At 52.2% G+C, this 21,734-nt stretch overlaps 1 protein-coding gene across 1 annotated transcript in view; it reads right to left on the reverse strand.

Moving 5' to 3' along the window:
* LOC119036656 (contactin-6) overlaps positions 1–21,734 on the reverse strand; it is a 120,169-nt gene that overhangs the window by 13,646 nt on the left and 84,789 nt on the right. The window contains exons 15-19 of the mRNA XM_053669291.1: positions 13,973–14,100; positions 2,259–2,434; positions 1,812–1,929; positions 1,050–1,208; positions 802–951 (exon numbers count right to left, since the gene is read on the reverse strand). Of these exons, the coding sequence (XP_053525266.1) occupies positions 802–951; positions 1,050–1,208; positions 1,812–1,929; positions 2,259–2,434; positions 13,973–14,100 (731 nt within the window). The remainder of the gene's footprint in view (positions 1–801; positions 952–1,049; positions 1,209–1,811; positions 1,930–2,258; positions 2,435–13,972; positions 14,101–21,734) is intronic.

The raw sequence follows: 21,734 nt of genomic DNA on the forward strand, positions 1-21,734 counted from the left end.
TCTCCTCTGTGCCCTCCACCTCCGGGAGGAAGCCCCCCCCAGCACCGCTCCCGGATGCGCTGTCTGGTGGCCCCCTCTCGTGATAAAAACACTCAGGTGATCTGTGGTTTAAGTGGTGACTCACTGGCATCCGGAAGTCCCATGCATGTGACTGAAGTACTTTGTCAACCAAGCAACAACAGAATGACCCTCAGTGACGTGGTGGAAGGAGAAGGTGGACGTGGCTGGCCATGCGCGGTCAGTGGGGCACGCGGGACCCTGCAGGCAGGTCCGAGAGTGGAGCAGGGATCCACTGGAGGAACTCAGGAAGGACGGCGCTCACTTGCCGCCTGCTTGTCTTGCCTGTGGTCAGCGACTCGAGGACGCATCTCACGCATGGGGAAGCGTCTCCGCTGTTGCGCAAGGCGACTGCGCAGGGTCCGAGCGGAGGAGTGGGTGGGAGTCCCTGGCTGACCACACCCGCAGAGTCTCAGTGAGCTCTTGGCTACAGTTCACGAAACAAGCAGAGGCCCGTCGGCACCTGCAGGTCTGCAGATCCTCCCCTGCTGGGACCAGAAAGCAGAGGAGGGCACAGCTTTGGAGAAACCCTCTCTGTGTGCGTCTGCTGGACTCAGGCATCGCGTACGGACGCATTCCTTTGGTAGGAAATGCGCCAACTTTGCGCAACTAAAAAGGCTAAAGTGAGACACTGGGTTACAGTCTCTGGCCTGGTCCAGAGGCACGACTGGACTTTCTGCCTGTTTTCTTTAGGGGGGGCACCACCAGGGCCTCCCCGGGCCTGGGAAGCTGTGGGTTCCTTACCCGATGCCTTGGTCCTGAACAGTCCGGACGGGCGGCTGGGCTCCCCGATCCCAACGCTGTTCCCGGCAACCACCCGGAACTCATAGTCCACCCACGGACTCAGGCCCACCACTGTCGCGTTGAACGTCTGACCGCCGAGAATTTCTGGAACTGGAAAGAAGGGGGCACTGGGTAACACCGGTCGATCAGCCAGTCAATCACACACACCCTTTGTTTCACGTAGGCATCCGAAGGCCGGAGTCCCTCACCGGTGGAGACCGCCTGCCACCCCACGGAGAAGGGGGTCCGGGCCTGCACGGCGAACGCCTGCACCGGGCTGTTGTTGTCCGCGCCCGGCCTCCAGCTGACCTGGGACGTGGTGCTGGAGACCAGGTCCACTCTGACGTCCTGGGGGGGACCTGGGGGGCCTGGAAAACACACGCAGTGTCCACCTTAGGGAAACCGTTAAATTCTCGGGTCAGGGACACCTGTATTTGGCTTGTTTCTGTTACGCTTACAAAATAAGACACCGAACATAACATATTTCAGCATAACACTTGAGATAAAGCCCTATTAATTCAGCTTACGTGGCGAGAGATTAATTTGGAAATGGTTCCTTTGAAGGTTAGAAAATGCCAGCCCTGGGATGGTTGAGTATTATCCGATAAGAAGCTAATCTCCAATACCGAGAATTGCTCCTTGCAAACTGACTCAGTAAATGCAGCCGCCAGGAGAAGTGCAGGGGCGTGACCTTGACCCCGCCCTGCGAGAACAGCTCAGCACAGATAGCAGGCGTGTCTGGGCCTCAGGGCCTCCCACTGCTTACTGGGTCTGACCCTTCCTTAGAACCTGACAGAACCTACGCTGTGCAACACCCGAGACAGCACCACCCAGACCCTGGGGGCTGGGAATTTGGAAAGTTAAAAACAAAAACCTTTCCAGTCTGTCTCACTTCTTTGTCAAGATGTCGTGGCTCAAGGACCTGCTGTAACTCATTAACACCACTGGCCGTGAATCAGCAACATGCTCACCTCTGACGATGACTTCGGCTGCGGCAGACAAGGTTTCCAGAGCCGTCCTCACCGTGCAGAGGTATTTCCCCGAATGGCTTAGCTGAATATTCCTTATCATCAGGTCTCCGACAGATTCCTGCAGACACAGGGGGAAGGGGGCAGAGGCAGAAACGAGCTCAGCTAGACCAGCGCTGGATGGGAGGCAGCAGTGAGGGCAGGAGATGGACCAGAATCACTGTCATGTTTCCTACTTGACATCTTTCATTCTCCCCTCATTATAATCGTCCCTAGAACACAAGCATTTCCATGAAAGACATAAAACAAAGTAAAACAAAAGCAGTGCAGTGGCATAAACAAGCAGTGATTGCCCGGGCAAATAAATACGGGAGAATGATCATGAAAAAGGTCGATTTGTGTAAAAGACCCGATTCGACTTCCTGAGCACTTAGTGCTTCGGCAACTCACTCCTCCGATCCGTTCGAAATGGGGTACCGCCTTTCCTTCGTCGATGGCGTGTTCGTTGAAAGACCAGGCAAAGGCGACTTCTACGGAGGGGTCGCGAGACACCTGGCAGGGCAGCACGATGCTCTCGCCGACGGCGACGTCCATCGGGGACGGTGGCACGGTGATGACAGTACGCTCTGTGGAGAGAGGACATCGTTGCCGCGCCCGCTCGTCCGGGCCAGCAGGGGCCGTGCGAGTGGTGTGCGAGAGGCGTGTGTGTGTGTGTGTGTGTGTGTGTGTGCGCGCGTGTGTGTGCATGTGCTTTGGGACCCTGCCATATTCCACAGGAGCACTTCCTCCCGCTTTCTCAAATATTTCCACGTCGGTCAGTTTAGCTATTGTTTTTAATAAAGCTAAATACACGGTTTTATTCATACTTGATATGGAAACTATTTTCTAGAAAAATCTGTGGACTTCAAAGGGCAGGGTTCCATGCACAGAAAATGCACCAGACTGCGTTTTCTCTCCCTGAAATTCCAGCCACGTCACAGTCCACAAGTTGGTGGCCGCTCCCAGACGCCTGTGGCCACGGCAGGCAGGAGGCCCCAAACCCCGTCCCCAAGATCAGAACTACAGTGGTTTGCACGGATCCACAGGGGTAAGTTCTCACGGACGAGGGACACTGTGGTGACGGTGATCCTCCATTTCAGGTGGAGGAGCCACACGGAAAGTTTCCCCTTTTTATCCAGATCTTGTAGTGTCAGATGCGTCCACCTGTCGTGTCAAAACCCTTCCCTCCAGAAATACCAGCCACAGCGTCAGCACTTTCTCTACGAGGTCTGGAGCTCCCCCACCCCCGCCAGTTTCCAAGGCCAGCTCCCAGGTGCTCCTGCTGGACGCCAGAGCCCCGTCAGTTCTGGAAGTGACAGACCGTGTCTGAGTCCAAGGGTGGCTCGCGCAGCCCTGCGGTCCCAGCCGGGACCCGCAGCCTCACTCACACTGAAGGGGGCCGGGCTTGGGCAGCAGGAACCTCCGTGTGGCGCCGTTTAAGGAAGGAACAAGGACTCTGCTTTAGTCCATGAATGAGTTCTTCTGAGCATCTTTTTCAAGTTCTTAAGAAACTAGCATTAGAGAGATGTTTGGAGGCCATTCTGCGCAGTCCCAGGGAGTGGAGGCAGGTACGTGCACCGCGTGGGCGCCCCTGCTGGAGGCCGGCACGGGGAGAGGACAGGGGCTACAGGAAACCCTTCCTGCTACACAGGTGCCGGTGACGCCAGGGCGGCCTGAGTGACAGCCAGCTACAGACACATTGGGGAAAGCGAAGTTCTTTAAGCCTCTTCCTCTTGAAGAATGAAAGCCCCGCGAGATGGGTTAGTCCTGTATTTGGTGTGATTTTATGCCCCTACCTACTCCTTAAGTATCTGCACGAGTTCGAGTCCACGAGTGAAAAGCCCCTGACAGGTGTAAGAATTTTCCGGAGACTGTGTTCCAATTGCGGCGTCCTGAGCCCCCCCGCAAACACTGGCCCAGTGGCTCTTCCAGGGCACATGGAGCCTGGGTGGTGGCCCCCAGGGCATTTCCACGTGGTCAGGCCAGGGACCGGGCTCGGAGAGAGAACACCTCCGGGCTTGCTGTTGGAACCTGAAATTCCCGTTTAAGGAAAAGCCACACCACATAAAATACGTCGTCAGAGAGCCTCCCTGCTTTGCTCCCGGAATGAAGTCGTGTCCAGTAACAAGTTACGGGTTAGTGACACATGAAAGCAACAGAATAACCGCTCCCCTGGTCATTTAACTGTGGTTAACTGTGTATGCTGTATCAGCGTATGGAACTTTATAGTACATTGTTTCTTGTTGAAAAGCCTAATTCCGGAACCTGAAAAGCTTCTTAGAATTGATTGAACTTTCAGTTTTTCTGCGTCTACTACATTGTTGCAGTGCCAAGGATTCTGGGAAACATGTTTGGGAAGGCCGCCTTCATGGCTGCAGATGGCACACGCATGCAGGAGAGCACACGTGTGTATGTTACTGTTTTCAGTTCACGCAGACACACGGGGACACATGCACGCGTTTATGAGACAGTCACCTACATGTGACTGAGTAATGGTTGCTAATTGTTAAAGTAGGAACACTGGTTTTGTTATCTGAACAAGACTCCCTCACCTTTTCGAGATCCATTCTGAAATATTTATGAATGAAACCACATGATGTTTGGGGTCTGTCTCTGCATGTTTGGGGCGGGCCTGGGGGAGGCAGGCGAGGGTGAAAATGAAACAAATTTGGGCGTGAGTTGGTGATTGTCTATGCACCCTCTCTGATGGGCATGTGCGAGTTCCTTATACCATTTTCTCTGCTTTTCTGTGTTTGTCATTTTCAATAATAAAAAGAGACAGACAGAAAGGGCTCAAGGTCGGGGAGTGAGTGTCTATGGGCGCCCTGGGACTGAAGGCTCTCAGCAGGTTACCCTGACGTAAACGACGGCATTCGTGGAGAGTCCGCAGGGTTACAAAACTTTCATACTTCCCGTTGTCAGCCCATTCCATGCGGAAATGACTGGACCTCACATCCTGTTCCTAGCAAGGTTAAGGGGAGGTTTTAATAAAATACAAGCTGCTCTCGGTGAGTAGCTTTACTCAGATTCACATTGGCAGTGGTGCATGAGGTCTCCAGAACAGTTCGTCTAGGGGTATGGGCACCTCAGGAGGCGTGCAGACTAATGTGTCAGAGTCACTTAGTGTGACTTCTTTAAACACCAGTGCGGTCTGTTCCTGCCTTGGTGGCCAGACGCGCTCCGCCCCCGCGGACCCCTACTGGCGTTTGCAGAAGCCGACAGAGACCAGTCCAGCGGGACACTGGGCTCCTGACCACCCCCCAGACGTCACTTTTGTTTGCTTTGCTGCTTCCTTTAGTACCGTCAGCTCGGCTGAAGGCCCCACCTGGGAGCCTTCTTTCAGCCTCGCTGTTCAGAATAATTACGGCTCAGGTGTCCCTGAAGTTACCTACTCCTCTGAAAAGAAGGGGAGACGCGTTGGGAACATCACCGAACCTCTGTTCACACATGCGGTTCTGCCTCCGTTTGTCTCTGACATTATCGGGAACGTTGCTAAGAGACCGGTACAGAGGAAACCGGTGCATGAATAGCACTTGGAGCAGGTGACAAAAGTCTCTGATGTTTTCTCTTTGCCGGTTATCTTCTGAGGACTGAGAAGTAAAGGCTTTTAAACCCTGTTCCCTTCCTGGTTCCTCAGGCCCTTTCTGTTCACACAGTGACCCTTGTCGTCCTCTCGGTTTCCTCCTCCATTTCCACGCTTTCTGTCACCATCCTCCTTTTGCACAAGCTCCAATCATGTTTGAGTGTGTGTTTGAAGGGGCTGGATCCTCCCAGGTTTTCTCTGTGTGAAAGCACCGCCACTTGACTCAAGTGAGAGGACACTTTTTCTGGGAGTGGAACCCGTACTGGCCATTATTTTTCAGCCCTTTGCAAAGGCCGTTCTGCGGTCCCCCAGGTCCCTGTGTCTCTGCCGCCCTCTCGACTTCCAGGCTACGGTGTCGGTTTGGGGGTGATGTGTCCTTTCCGGGAGGAGCCCCTTTCTTTCCCTCGTTCTCACTGCTCTGTGCGCCTGTAAACCCTCCTCTGTGTTTACCCTGAGTAGGACACCTGCTGTGTTTTTCCGGTTTTTTTTTTAATCTACGGGGAATATTTCTCTTCAAGTTTCGCTGAGGCCTCGCCCACCGTCTCACGTCTCCAGCCTGTGACGGGCTGCAGTGTCACCTGCACCAGATCGGTTCAGCACAGCCCAGAGTCCCCTAGGGACTTGTCCGGCACCCGCCCTGCTCTCTCTGTCGGGTGCAGTCTGGGTACTTCCTGCCCACGCGTCTCCGTCTTCAGTACCCGCCCCCACCGGCTCGATCTGGGGCTGCATTAAGTCACTCTGCTGCATCCTCCCTGTCCCCTTCTCCACTTCTCAGTTCTGGGACTTCTGAGGGCTTTGCAACAGGGGACACTTCCCTCCTTCGCTGCTCCATCTCGTCACCTACGTCCGACCACGTGAGCCAGGACCGTTTTAAAGCCCCTGTCTGGTGACTTCCGCATTGCCTCCAGCTGCTGTCAGACTGTCCCCTGCTTCGCTCATTTGTTCTGCAGCTGGAAACGTTTGATTCAACACCAGCGGTAAATGCTTTTATTTTCGTATATTTTTCCAAATAGATTTCCCTTTTTTTCAAGGAAGCAGCTGAAAAAGAACTGGATCCAGTTGGGAGTTGATAGGGATTGCGTGACTCTCAGGGACGTGAAGTACTGGCCGGCTTTGCTCTGGCTTTGCTATTAGAAACTGGGCCCTTCGGTGCCCCAGCTCGAGGCCGGGTTGATGAGCAGGCCGCAGTCCAGTCCGCGTGTTCCGAGCCCCAGTTCTCACGTCCTCCTGGTGCCGACGCGTCTGCCGGGACGCTTTCTGCTTCCTGTGGGGGTGTTCGCGTCTCTGACTCACACGACCCAGCAACCGGCCAATTTCCGGAGGAGACGCCGCTGGGAGGTGGGGCGCCCCCTTCTCTGCTTTTCCTTTCCCCGGAGGGTCATCCCTCCTTTTGCAAACACCTCGGTTTTTCTCACACGTAATCTTCATTCTTTCATTTTTATTTGTATAATAACAGTGCTTGTGGCCGAGACTGGTGCGATGTGGTTGTGATGGAGCCGCTGTGACTGCCCGGGACAGAAGTCTCTCCAGTGTCACCGGTGTTTAATGATACATTGTGGGGCAGGGGAACCTGGGCCGCCAGTCCCTAGGAGACTTGAGGGCGGCCAGGGCCGGACAGCTGAGGCCTCGGGGGCAAGGCGGGCCGGGGCCGTGCGCAGAAGTGGAGACCCAGGTCTCGTCTCCTCGTCCAGCTCTGTGGCTGCTGGTCCTCTGTTCTCCAGGCAGAAAACCAGGGGTAGGAGGTGGGGACATCATCCTAAGGATCTGGCAAGCCTAACAGAGGGGACCTCAATTCAGTGTCCTGAAGAATTTCCCAAGGAAACGTCCTGACCCCACCACCTGAGCCCGAAGTGCACCAGGTGGATAAGCCACACATGCGGTCGGAGCTGTTCTAAGGCTGCGACCCCCCCACAAACATGAGCAAACAACGGAGACTCAAAAAGTACCTTGTATGTTCCTTAATTTAAAAAAACAGGGCCTTAACAAAGAAGAGGTCACGTCGGGACAACAGAGCGGCAAGAAAAGTAAAAACAAAACTCATCAGGGATATTTTCAGAGAGAGAAAAAGAGCAAGACAGCATTTAAAAGCACAGTGAAAAAAATGAAGGACACTTAAAGTTTTAGAAAACAGCAGAAACAAATATGAAACCGCATGTGTGGAAGATACAGTGGAAGATACAGTTATCACCCGGAAGGCAGAGCAGAAGAGCTGTCCAACGTGTCCCGGGAAAGAGAAACAAGCACCTCTCTGACCACCTGCCTGTCTAGGTGTAGCCTCGACAGCTGTTTGGAAACTGCACAGATAAGTGTGGAAAATGAGCGAATTACACACACAGACACATATGTACATGTTACACATACCTACCCCAGACAGACACACAGACATAACTGGACATGGGAAACCTCATGTTAAATAGTATACGTCTCGGAACAAGGAACACAGTGAGTCGCTGAGCAATTTAGAAGCTGGTTCAGCACTAAGAAGCCTGAGTTCCCAGGACGGCGTGTGCTCCCAGCACCCAGCGCACGGCTGTGAGCGGACCGACCCCGGGCTCCTCTCCCTGTGGGACCCCAGGAAGAGCAGGCTTCTGCCGGGGGCAGCAAGCAGAGGGGCCCCAGACCAGGACCGGAGTCCACCTGGTTTCGGCTGTCAGAGCAGAGGGGCAGCTCCAGCCTCAAAGACTAATGATTCCCAACCTCGGACTCTCTCTCCAGCCAAACCATCCATCAAACGTAAGCACGAAATGGAGACGTTCTCAGATGGGACAAACCTCAGAAAACATGTGTCGCTCTCGGATCCTTTCTCAAAAGTGCCCTGGAAGAGGCAGCCTACCCAGATAAGTGTCTGTACCCAGAAAGGGCGGGCTGGCATGCGGGCGCTGGCTGGGCACGGAAGAGCTGGCTGACACTGAGCAGACACAAGCGAGATCAATGTGAGGAGTGAATTAATGTCAGGTCCACAGGAAACTGAGCCAGCAAAGCAAACAAGAAAATGACTAACTCGGGAAAGCAAACACCAGGCGGAAGTCAGCTCTGAAATAAACCTCGTGTGGAGAAGACAGACAAACGCTCAGATCAGTGGGACGGAGACACGGATGGGTCCTTCCAGCAAGCCAGCAACAGACTAAACTAAAGATTAGGGTCGCTAATCCTGATTTAATATCCTTTTCCTCTTTGGGCTCATGTTGCCATGTGTTGCCTGTCCCCTCCGCCAGGCGCAGGACCACCTGCTCAGTGTTCTGCAACACGCGGCGTCCCCTCCACCACAGGCCCAGTGTGACTGAGCGTCAGCGCTCGGGGTCCTCGTGGTCCCAGCGCTCCAGTTCGCCCATCCCTCCTCTGCTCCCTCGTTTCAATGAGTCGGATCACGCACGAGGTCTGTCCAGAAAGGACCCGGCCTCAGACTACGAAGAACAGAGACACTGATTGAAGAAGAGACATATGAGACATACTGTACACAGGACGCCGCCGCCTCGGTCTCCTTCAAAGGAGGCACCTGGGGACCACACACAGGGTTCCCCGCATGGTGAGCAACGGCAGCCGATGCTCCTTCTGCTCTGGTAGCAGAACCATGGAACAAACTTTGCCTCGACACTTTTCATGCCAAGAAGCGGGCGTCAAACTCTCAGGCACAGCAGTTCCCGGAACCCCCAGATCAGCCTCCAGTGCTCACGCTGCCGGTCGCCAGTCTCTGTGGACGGCAGCCTGTGCGCATTCAACATTCCCAGGGGTTCTGCTTGTTGCAGGCCTTGCAGAACGTGGGTCGCTCTCAGCAGACTCTCAACCATCTCTGAAGCGTCTGTGCCACACTTTTATTTGTGATGCACTCATTGCATCGTCCCCCAAATCCTTCTGAATCATCAGAATAGTTTCTGCAGAAGAAGGTTCAAGCTCAACACAAACTTAGATGCAGGTTTGTTGCTCTGCTCACTCGGTCCTTTGAATGTGACGGCCACACAGTACCCACGCTTGTTCCAGGGCATCTGCCGCCCCCGCCGATCAGTACAGAGGCGGCATCACTGTTCACGCATGTGCGTTCCAGTCCGCTCCCCTTGGCTGCCAGGTCACATCCATGTCACGCACACTGGTCTCGTTCTATTAACAATGGCTGGACCTTTTCCCGGACAAAAGACCAAGAAGCCCAGAGCCGAAGAAACGCATGAAGACTTCCGTGAGAGAAAGCAGTTACCTAAAATTCGAGGGGTCCGAAGAGCGTGTCTGAGGATCCCACGAGGTGACAGTTGCATTTCCTCGGCAAGTGGCAGTGTGCGATGGAAACGGGTCCTCGGATTCCCCAGTGACCAACCTGGGCCTGATGACTCTGGCCCCAGCAGGTGCTGTGGATTCTGCCGAGTGACCCCGACACGCCGTCCACTCCTTCCTGCGCTGGCGCACGCAGTGGGGGCGGAGAACGCCCACACAGGGCGGAGAGGGGTCAGGGGGCTCTTTGCCCTCCTGCAGGGCCTGCTAGGAAAAGGACCTTTTCTTCCGAGGTGACGCTGGTGAGGGGACGCCAGATGAGAAAGTCAGAGCCAGAAGAGGAGGCTCAGGCTGCGTTTGATTCGTCCGATTATTTGTCTCTTCACCACCTTGCCTTCCCTGCCTGGAAGATCCGGATACCGGCTTCCTTCACTTTTCAGGGTCTGGGGACTGAAGGCCGAACTCGGCCTGAGGCCCTTTTCCGTAGGAAGGACACACTCATTCCTACAACCGTCCTGGACTCTAAGTAACCACTTGGCTCTTTAGAAATAGAATCACGGCACCTCGACCACACAGACAAGGGCTGCTACTGGTTCAATTATCATCTTGTGCTCTTCCATCGTTTTATGTGCCAGCTGTGTTTTTAAATCGAAGTATAGTTGGTATGTGATGTTAGATTGGTTATCTTCATTTTAGGTGTATTGTGGAATGGTTTGGCATTTTTATGCCTTACGATGTAATCACCCCACTAATTCTCATGATCACCTGCTTATTTTTAATGGAGACAGGAAGTGGAAAGTGGGTGTTTTCTGGGGAGGGAAGGAAGCCAGGCACCGGCTGGGAGGCTGTGGGGGAGGAATTCGTGGCGGGGTGGAGGGTGGCCTGCCGGTGGGAGGCACAGGACAGTTCTGCAGGGTGAGGGAGACGTCTTCTGGGTGAACACGGTTTTGGGGGTACACAGGTGGATGGGTTTGCCAAAACTCAGCCAGTGTCCACTTCAGATTTAGGTAAACTTAACCTCAAGTGAAAAAGAGGGAAAGGAAATAGCAGACTCTACATAATGAACAAACACTGAAATAGTTAGAGGAAGTACCAATCCTTCAAGTTACAGTGATGCCCCAGGCTTAATCAGTGTCACCTGATCAAGACACAGGGTCACAACGTCTCCTGCACTTATTTTAACACGAATGTGCCGGGAGATGAGGGGGGGTAAGTCTGCCGCTTCTTAGCACCGGGACCGTGAGCAGGAAGTTCCAGCATTCTGTGCCTCAGTCTCCCCGTGTGAGTGGGCACCTCGGGGCCTGGGACAGAGCACACATCTAATAAACGGTAGTTAGGAGTGAGGAGGGTGGATGCAGGGGGGAGAGGGTATAAAGGGGGTAAATGGTAAAGAGAAAAAAGCACAATACAATACAATTATACCCTAAAAAACATCCACTCAGCATTATTGTCGACACTGGAGGGAGAGAGAAAATTTCATTTCCAGCTGGTACCAAAACTCACTAAATATTTTTTCACCCTAAACTCCCTGCAGTTAATAATTTTGAATCGAAGTCTTTGCCGGAGTAGAATGCTCTGAGGTGCTCTGTGCAGAGTGGCCGGTGAGGTGTGAAACGCTAGCCTGGGAAAGCGCGCCGGTGGCGGACTCGCTGAGGCCGGCTCAACACCCCGGTCCTTCAAACCGCCTCCTGCCTCCTTCAGCCCCAGCGCCTCCAATCCCCCCCCGACGAGGGTGTCTCTTGGTCGAGGGTGGAGCTGTGTCAGGGTGCACACTGGTCCTGCCGGGGAGCCCGGGGAGGCCAGCGAGGGCTGCCAGAACAGAGACTCCCACAAAGAGCAAACCGCGAAATGAACAGCGATAAACGTATTCGCGCATTAGATACGCTATTCCAAGTTCCGACATTCCCGTTGAAAATAATGCTGAAGCAATGAGGCTTATAATTGGACGTCCGAAACTTCTCCGGTGGGGAAACAAAACCAAATGTCGCCTGAAAACAAGATCATTTTTATAGCCCGCTGTTCCTCTGTGTTTTAATAATTTGCCAAATGCCAGATCGAATAATTTCCCCTCTTATGCGATCTTCATACACCTCCTGGTGTAAGTCACACAGTGATTTTGACCCAGGTCCTCCCGCGTGAAAACCGGCGGCGCTCTCTCCCGTGACTCCCGGTTGGTGCCTGTGGAAGGCGTCCCTGGGAGACGCTGGATGGCCCTGCAGCCCCGGCGAGGCTGGCACGCCCCGTGTTCGTCACACCTGCGTGGGAAGGGGCTTCTCCTGCTGCACCAGTGGAACAGAAATCCCACGCAGGTGGGGCGGACAATTTCAAAGTGTTCTTCACACAGATAAGCCTTATCAGCTAAAACTGTCTTGCCTTCCTAACTATTTCCTTTTCACAAGCTGTGGAACGACCGCATTTCTTGTGTAACCGAGGCTGATGAACAAATCCAAGGGGAGATGGCTGTCCTGTCAGTGTTACTGAAATCGCTCATTCACTTGCTCTTTTCCACCCTGTTAGCAGGAGGTCAGCATTTGCTGATTCCGGTCGGAGAAACAAAATTGTATTTGACTGTGCAATGACAGCGAGATGGACATAATAGATGAGCGTGTGTGCACGCGCGCACACACACACACACACACTAACCTGTTTGAACATACAACCAGGTGACCACACTCTTAATAGCCAAGCAAATGGTTGAACAAACGCACCTGAGCTGAGTACGCTCCCCGGTACACTCAGTTTTTCCATCCTGAGAGCTCGGAAGCCTTCCAGCAGAATGCACGGCCGCGCTGCACTTCTGAGTCACCAGGCCACTGTCTTAGAACGAAGCGCGCCCCGCTGCCGCCGAGGTTCTCCAAGGTGGTGCGTCCCCCCTCTCTCTCCCCCATTAACTGCTCACGGACGGCGGTGTGACACCGAAAGCCCAAGACCCGGGTGAGGACGGGAAACTCCTCACCAGCCCCGTCTGCCCAGGAGCCGGCTTCTCCTTAAAATATGGAGCGGAAGGACCACCTCCAACATTGCGTTTCAGCCCCCAAACCGTCGGTCCGGCTCACACATCCTCCCCGTACGGTGCCGGAGCTCTCTCCGAGGACCTGCCTCTCTGCCACAGAGGACTTCTGTCCTGCAGCTTCACACCGGAACCCCCACCCGAGGTCTCCGTCCTGGGGAAGGTGACCAGAGCCTTCCAGACTGCTATCCTCCGCGTGTTTTAACCGTCTGCTGGGCACGGACGAGGAAAAGGGAGGAAGCCTCCGCCCCTTCTTCAACTGAAATGAAGTGAGAAGTCTCCCTTCTTCTCCATTTATGAACAGCACGTCATTCACTCCCGCGTGAAGTAGTCACACATGTCAGCACAGGGCGCTACCGAGCAGCCGCTGCAGGAAGGAACGCCTGTGGTTCAGCGCACGCCCGCTCCTCGGGGCACGAAGCCCACCCCTGTCCTGAGACTCTGAGGAGAGTGTGACGCTGGGGGAGGGAAACAGCGCCGCCCTGGTGGACATAGGTCCCACGGGCCCCACGTGCCCTGTGTTCCAGACAATCGTCAGCATGAGGAGGGGACAGGGCCGGCAGGGCCTCGCACGGGGACCGGGTGTCTAGGTTCCCGGGTCAGCGGACAGGACAGCTGAAGTGCCCAGCCGCCCCCTTTGTATCGAAGACATTGGTTTTTAATAAAAAACGATGATAAAGCGCCAGTGGCTGAATCTAATCATTTGGGCTTAATCAGCGCTTAAACCCTTTATCAAGACCAGCATTTTTGTCATCCAGGAGGCGGTGGAACGAGCAAAGTGACTCGGCTTCCGGTGAGGTCTGCCGAGTGCGGTGTGTGCTCCTGTCCCCCCATGGTGTGACCCCGTTCGCCGTGACGGGACTATGGCAGGGACCTGCCTGGACACCAACACTTTGGTTTTCTCCTCCCTGAAAAGAGCTGCTTATCAAAGCGGAAGAGTGTCTGCACCGCACCAGTCAGGCACCTGGGGCTGTAGAGCCGAACAAGCCGGTCATGAACCAAACAGCCCCGTGCCCAGGTAAAAGTGCCGTGCAAAATCAGACTTTCTGAAAAATACTGTCCCTTGACCTTATCGAAGCATCCAGGCCCCCCCCCAGAGGCATCTGTGAAGATCCTGATATGTTAAGCACCAGTTTTAATTCTGTGTAATTACCCAGCGACCGCATTCCACCTGTGAAGTGCTCACGTGTTCCTGTGGGCTGCGGGAGGCCCCTGGGGGAGAGACCATGCAGTTCGTGAGCACGGACCCTGCTCACACGTTTCCCACATGCGGTGGGAGGGGGTGTGCCCGGTGCGGGCAGGCTCGCCAGCCCCCATGGGGGGCCCAGGTACCTTTCACGATGAGGCTGCCTGTGTTCTTCGCCACCCCGAACTGGTTGGAGGCAATGCAGGTGTAGGGGCCCGCGTCTGACCTGGTCACATTGTGTATCTTCAGGCTGCCGTCCTCCGAGACAGATACCCTAAAAAGAAAAGACGAGATGAGTGGAAATGAGGCTCTTTGAAATCCCTGTCTTCGCCGTGTGTCCGTTTTTACACGTGACCAAACCGTGGGTGGTGTTGACGGTATGAACGTGCTCTGCTCCTGGCACCTTTTCTTACTCATCGGCCACCTCCGGGTCCACGGGTTAGAATACACGGGTGGTTCGTGTGCTCGTGTCCTGACACAGTACTGAGGATCACTGCGCTGTAGCCTGAATGAGCCCTGCTGATGTCGGGCACATTAAAAACCAGAGGGCGGCGTGATCAGTAACAGTGCAGCTGGCCACCATGCATTCGGGAAGGTCAGCTCCCTGGGGAAAACTGAGCTTGGACTTAGGGAAGCGGAAGCCAGTTTTCACGTGGGACAGTCTGTGGGTTTACAAACCTGCTCCCATCTGTCCCTTCCTGCCACTGAACAACAGGTGCTCAGCCATGGCAGTCTCTGCTGGTGGCAGAGCCTCAAAGGACGACCCACATGGCTCTGTAGCCAGAGCCCCGCTTCGTTATGGTGCCCAGTGGAGGAGAAAGAAGGGAGGCTTTGTGAATCAGACCTGACTATATGTCCCTACAATCTGTGCACACATACGGTTCACAATGGAGGGGCAGCCATGTAAGAAGTCCCGATCTTTTGAAAAATGATTCATGTTGTATTTTCCCTGAAACTCAGAGGCAGTCAGAAGCAAGCACCAGAATGCAGTTGTAACAGAGGAAACCTCGAGATTGGTTTCGTGACAAAATCACTATCAAACGTTTTTATGGGGACGTACACACACGTGCACACACATGAGAACCAGAGCCTGTGCCCGATTTTATGTCTTGTAAACTTAATTATCAACCTTTAGAGACACATCCCTTAAAAAACGAGTGCTTATCGAGGGCTTTACAGAAACGAGTGATGCAAACTAATTTTTAGTTCCAGTCGCTTTGAAGGCGAGAAAGATGAGAAAGTTGTTACGCACGTCACACCCATCATCAGTAACGGAACAGTAGCTGTCACGAGGCGGACATGTTGCGGTTTCTGACATGTATCACGTGCGGTGCGGCTAATATGATTAATTACCCAATTCGAAGCACAGCAAATACCCCCCAACGAGGATTTGTACAGAAGCGGCTGCTGCGCTGCCTTTCTCGTGGGTGGCGGGCTCCGCACTCTGTCCTCCGGATAGTGGGAGCCACTGCGTCTGGGTCTGGGCAGCTCACGGTGCATCACTGGATGTTTTTAAAGTCATGACCTTGGACTACTTCCCAACAGCAGGCATTTGATATCTTATTTAATCCCTGAAATGTCTGGTTTCTCGATCTCCACTTCCATTAACAACCAAATCGTGCAATTATCGGCACAGTAGCGGAGCTATTCTGCGGGGCGGCACACACGTGGCCGACCACGGCGCTTTCTCTGGCTTAATTGGAAGAGGTCAAAGTGGGGAGTGGGCGTGCATGGACTTCTAGAACTGAGGGACAATTAAGAATTTTCAGCCACAAACAACCATTACATTCTGTCTACTAAAACATTCTAAATGAACCAAAAATCTATCTGCTGCTACCTGAAGGCCACCAGACAAAGGTGCCAGCCAGTAATGCCACTGTGTATATGCCACGTAACTTCTTCCTTAACTTTCAGAACGGTTCATGTTAATGACGGTTTGGTGTCAGCCTTCCCTGTATCTCAGCATTGGTTCAATGTCATTGCCTGAATTGAATTAGAGCTGTCCTTACTGACACCCTGTGTCTCTTTTGAAATCTTAATCGCTGGTCGTCAAGTGCCCAGGAGTATGTGAGGCACTGAGAAGGCAGGCTGACTGAGAGAAGTTAAGATCTGTCCGAGACGAAGCAGTTCACACGTGTTAGAGACGGGTCCGCCTCCAGTGATCTCCTTCTTCCTGGGGCGTGACCTCACCTGGCTCACGGCAAACTCACCCTGCGTGGGAACTGCGTGTGACGCCTGAGAAGCTCCCGCTGAGTTGTCCTCGGTCGCCCTAAGGACAGTTGCACGAGTTTGTGTCTCAGACTTTGCGTTTCAGTAACATACCGAGTGGCCGGTATGCACAAGCAAACGTGAGAAGCACTGATCAGTTATTAAGTATCAAACTCTAGTCTGTAGAGATTGTGTTTATTTCTAAGTAAGAATCCATCTTGTTTTCATAAGATCAATATGCAAAAATTATGTAAGAATAAAAAAGTTAGATTTGCATGATTTATGAAAATAACCAAACTAGTCACCGAACTGATTTATAATTTATTTAAAAATAGATTATTAAACAATAAATCTCCCAAGTGATCTAGGATATACGGTCCAGATATTTAACTCTAATGGGAAATTTTATCACACAATAAGAAGTATGAATATTTCAACTTTCATTTGACGCCTTTTTTATTAATAAGAGATTTTAAAATATAGTAGGAATACTTAATCTGTGACAATGTAGATGGGACCAAACCAGCTAATCATAGCCCCAGTTTTATGCAGAATAATTAAACAAAAATGTTGAAGAAAAGTGAGCATTCCCAGTTCTGCCAAACACCATACCTGGTTTAGCAGAAATAATTGTTTGAAAATCCACCTGAGATCAAATTGTACAAAGCTGCTGACATTTTCAGGTAAGTAAGAGTTTGTGTGTAAAATTAACTGGAGCATGTTAACTGATGAATTTGCTAACATTCATAAATAATAACAAAGACTGATTTTTTCTATTTTTCTCTGCAATATTTTAGAAGATATTTTCATTGTATAAGGAAGGTTGAAAAGGACACGTTAGTACAATGTGTCAAATATTATATCTCTATTTCATATAAGCTTCTCTGGCATGGAGCCACAAAGGTTGGCTATCTGAAAACAAGGAGAAAATATTCTGGTGATAAAAATGAAGATTTGCAAGAATAATTTTGACCTGAAGTGAGTCTTTTTTAGGCAACATGTATAAAGGTCTTGTTTTGTTATTCATTCAGTCACCCTATGCCTTTTGAATAGAGCATTAATCCATTTGCACCATTTTATCATTCATATTTTTTATCTTTCTTCATCATCAATAAAAGACCCTTTAGCATTTCTTATAACACTGGTTTGGTGGTAATGAACTCCTTTAGCTTTTACTTGTCTTGGATGCTCTTTACCTGTCCTTTGATTTTAAACACTATCTTTGCCGGATAGAACAATCTTAGCTGTACGTCATTGCTCCTCATCACTTTGAATGCTTCTTGCCAGTTCCTTCTGGCCTGCAAAGTTCCTATTGAGAAATCAGCTGACAGTCTTCTGGGAGCTCCCTTGCAGATAACTAACTGCATTTTTCCTGCTACTTTTTACTTACTTTATTTTTAACCTTTGCATTTTACTTATAATATGATGTGTCTTGGTGTGGGCCTCTCTGGATTCATCTTGTTTGGGACTCTCTGTGCCTCCTGGATTTGTGGGTCTATTTCCTTTACCAGGTTAGGGAAATTTTCTGTCATTATTTTTTCATGGATTTTCAATTTCTTGTTCTCTGTCTTCTCCACCCAGTACCCCCCTGATGTGAATATTGGTATGCTCGAACTTGTCCAAGAGACTCCTTATACTGTTCTCATTTTTGGGGATTGGTTTTATTTTTGCTGTTCTGATTGGGTATTTTCTGCTTCCTTATCTTCCAAATCACTGACTTGATTCTTGGCTTCATCCGTGCTATTGTTGGTTCCCTGTGTTCTTCATTTCAGTTAATGTATTCTTCATATCTGACTCATTCTTTTTTATGTTCTATATCTCTGTTTTTATGATTCCTATCTCTTTGTTGACATTCTCACTAAGTTCACCTACTCTTCCCCCAAGTTCATTGGACATTTTTATAACTAGTGTTTTAAACTCTGCATCTGGTAGGTTGCTGTCTTCATTTCATTTAGTTCCTTTCTGAAGTTTTGATCTGTTCTTTCATTTGGGACGTATTCCTTGTTTTGGCCGTCTCCCTGTGTTTGTCTGTATGCATGAGACAGAACGGCCACATCTCTGAGGCTTGGTAGATGGTCTTATGCAGTGGTTTTCCTATAGGGTGCACAGGCACAGTCTCCCCGACCACCTGAACTGGGTGCTCCTGGGGTGCCCCCACCCCAGTGTGGGCTGTGTACACGCTTCTATTGTACTTGAGCCTTGAGTGCTGTTGGCAAATTAATGGAAGGGTTTTGCCCCCAACTTATCAGCTGCTAAGACTGCTGAGACCACCGTGGAGGATCTGTGGTGCAGGGGCCGACACCACAGAGCGGGACTTACTGATGCTTCAGTGGGGCCCTGAGTCTGCTGCTGAATGTGTTGCTTGAGGAGGTGGTTGGATGGTGCTTTGATGTGATCTGAAGCTGTCCACCTGGCACACTGGCTCCAGGGCCTTCCGGGAGGTGCAGCCCAAGGTCAGCTGCCACCGTGCCTGCCCAAGGCCACCTGGCATGAGCTGCAAAGCCGTCTGCAGATGGTTACTGCTTATGCCAGGCTTGGGGGTGCCCAGGAGAGGCCAAGCTGCAAACCAAGACTGGCTGCCACTTGTGCTGGGATCGGGCCCACTTTGTGAGAGGCACAGCGTACGCTGAAACCAGGGGCTGCTCATGTGAGAGATTTTAGGAAAGTCTATAGCATGACTGAAGACAGGCCATGTGCATGGAAAAGCCACTGGAAGTGGCTCAGGTGGGCCCACAAGTTGGGTGGAGTGGGGTCTCAGGGAATCACCAGGGACCAACCTATAGGCTTTATTGGGGGAGTGCTCAGCAAAGGAACAATGGCCTCTGCCCGCCCTTCTGTTTGGGAGGACGCTGCCCCTCCGGTTCTCGCCCTGGAGCCAGGCCATTTGGTTTCTCCCTGGGTGTCTCTGGTGCCTTTCGAGCCGCTGCCTCAGTGCTGGGGCTCAGAGGGAGTGAGTCTGAGTAGGTCCGTGTGCGGGCCCTTCAAGATGAGCGCCTGGGACTCCAGTAGCAATTTGTCTCCCTCAACCCCACTCCCCACCGACATTGCAGGCAGAAGTTACGGGGACTTCTCTTCCTGGCCCCTGGACTGAGGGGCCTTCTGCGGCGCTGGAACCCCTCGCTCTTAGTGGGACCTCCCTCCTGATTTTTGTCTACCACTCAGGGCTGTGGGACCAGCCCGTTCCATGTCTCCATGCCGCTTCTTCTTTATACCCTTAGCCGCAGGCCTTCCCTCCAGCCAGGTCCCAGGTGTTTCTGCATGACGGCTGTCCTGTAGTGGAGCTGTCACTGCCAGGGGGTCGTGGAAGGAGGTGATCACCACATCACCTGCGCCACCCTCTTGGCTGGCAGCCCCGAGATCCTTCCTGCAACAGAGCATGCCCCTCCTTCTCACCTGCCTGCTGTGCAGCTACGCTATTGGCGCAGAGCAGGTGAGGACACGGGGCTGGGCCAGATGGCTGGTCACTGACCCTGAACTCCGTGTGTCCCATTTGTGTATCAGCGACCAGGCTCCTCTGCAGCCCGGGTCTTCGGCTTTCTCTTCTGAGCCTGGGGATGCTCAGGTTGTCTGCGTCACAGAGTAATGAGGAGTGGATGACATGAGCTATTTTAAGTGCCCAGCACTCGGTCTGACTCGTGGTTAGCAGGCACTGGGCCCATTTTCGATGAACCGGTTTCCAGCCCTGGCAAAGGATGCGAGCAACTCCCCGCCTTCCTGAACAGAAACCAGGAAGCGAGGCAGGGCCAGGTCGTAGCTCGGTTGGAACAGAGGGGCCTGCAAGGCGTGTGCCTAAGACCCTCTTTGAACCCACCCAAGCCCCTACCTGTGCACTTGGCACTTGAACTTTGTGACTCCCAATGCGCTCCTTTTTATTTGGGGAATGGTACTAGGGTTATTCTGAGAACTGAATCAGTTAAGTGCCAGTGATTAATCTTATTCTTAGTCCGGGCCCACACTGGCATTTGTCGGCTCTTTCCCCGGCATCTCAGGCATTCCCGGTTCTCGCCTGCTTCTTCCTCGCGCCTGAGGCCCGCCGACCCTGCGTCTGACTTGACCCAGTGGCGGGGCCCCGGCTTTCGCTAACTCACGGTGCTCAGCCACAGGACGGTCTTGGCGTCACTGAGCTGACACTCGCCTTACGGGCGCGTCTCCTCCCCTGTCCTTCCACTGTAATCATCCCCCGGTTCAGCATCAAACCCTTTTCCTGGAGTCTTGATCCTCAGACACCCACTTACCAGAGCACTTCGCCTGTTTACACCATCGAATAGAAGATTCCCCCCCAATTACCCAAGCTCAGCATCCCACTTAGATGATTAAACCACACACTAAGGCACTTGTGTTTAAAATGTTCCACAAAACATTTGAATATCAAGACGTTTTCATGTGTAGACTCATCACAACCGTTTAACAACAGAAAAACTGGGAGTGAGCGTTGGTGGCGGGCCCGCTGTTCCAGGGATCGCACTCCGGGAGAAGGAGGGAGAAACTGGGAGGAGCAAGCTGTGTCTGGCGTGGGGCGGTGGGGAGCGTTCACAGCGGCACTAGAGAACGGGACACACACGCGTGTGTACATGTGTCACATTAACCGAGGAGCTGAATGCAGACCCCGAAGCGTGACAGAACGCACAACGCTGGGATCGCCCACTGCCTGGGGCAGCGCGGTGCAGACATGGGGGACCACGTGGCCGTCCGGCCCCTGACCTCTGACCTTGGACCCCTGCCTCTGGCGGCCCAGTGGTGAGGGATGAAGCGCCAGGTAGGTAGATGGCACCTGGAGGGAAGTCCCAGGACACTTTCACCCGGACCGTGGGTCTGATTTTGTGTCGTCCCTGGGAGCTGCATAGACACCCATGTGACACCTTTTGCCGTTGCTTTGCTGGGTTGCCTGTGAAACCTGTTCCTTTAAACCTCATAAAAATGAGAGACATCAGCACTCACATCGGTTTTATTGCGATGACCAATCGAATGCACACCCAGTATTTAACTTCTCTGTGCGTCAAAGCAGACCAACACAAGCAGACGCCTTCCCTCCACCTAGGGAAGGACGCAGGCTCCGGTTTTCGGTCTGACGGCAGCCACAGCCCCTCGGGGGGTCTGCGGACGTCGACGTGTAGCAGGAGCTGAACTTCCGAGGCTATGAAAACCGGGACACAGGGCGATTATCATTTCTTGTTGCCGAAACTGGAGCAACACTGCTATTTTTATAGTTAGATTATTAACTGGAGTATTGCTTCCAGTTTTTTTCAAGATAATACTGTAGACCATGAAATTTTAATTGACTGTCTAGTTTTACTGATTTCTAGAAAATGTAAAATAAATCGGATTAAAAAGAGTTAGATAAGAAGTACAAAGTGTGTATAAATTTTAACTCTTTGCAGTTTAGATTTTAGGTAAAATGTCTCACCGGGACCCTGTGTAGATCAAATATTGATATTCTGTTTAATAACTGTAGCATTTGATTATCCTAATTCATGTGTGACATCTAAGCCAAGTTCAGTGCCGTTTAGTGGGTTATCTTTTTAAAATTTCTTATTTTAACAAGCCACAGGAAATGACAGGTGTGCTCTACAAACAAGTCAACACCAAGACTTGCTCATTTAAACCCAAAGAAAGGTCCTCTCCGTCCCTGTCTGTCGATAACTGTAAATGGCCGTGATGGCAATTAGACGTGGGAACAGCGCACACCTCTGGCCAGGGCCA

Source organism: Artibeus jamaicensis, unplaced genomic scaffold (assembly GCF_021234435.1).
Source record: "Artibeus jamaicensis isolate MK-2021 breed Jamaican fruit bat unplaced genomic scaffold, CSHL_Jam_final contig_519, whole genome shotgun sequence".
NCBI lineage: Eukaryota > Metazoa > Chordata > Mammalia > Chiroptera > Phyllostomidae > Artibeus > Artibeus jamaicensis.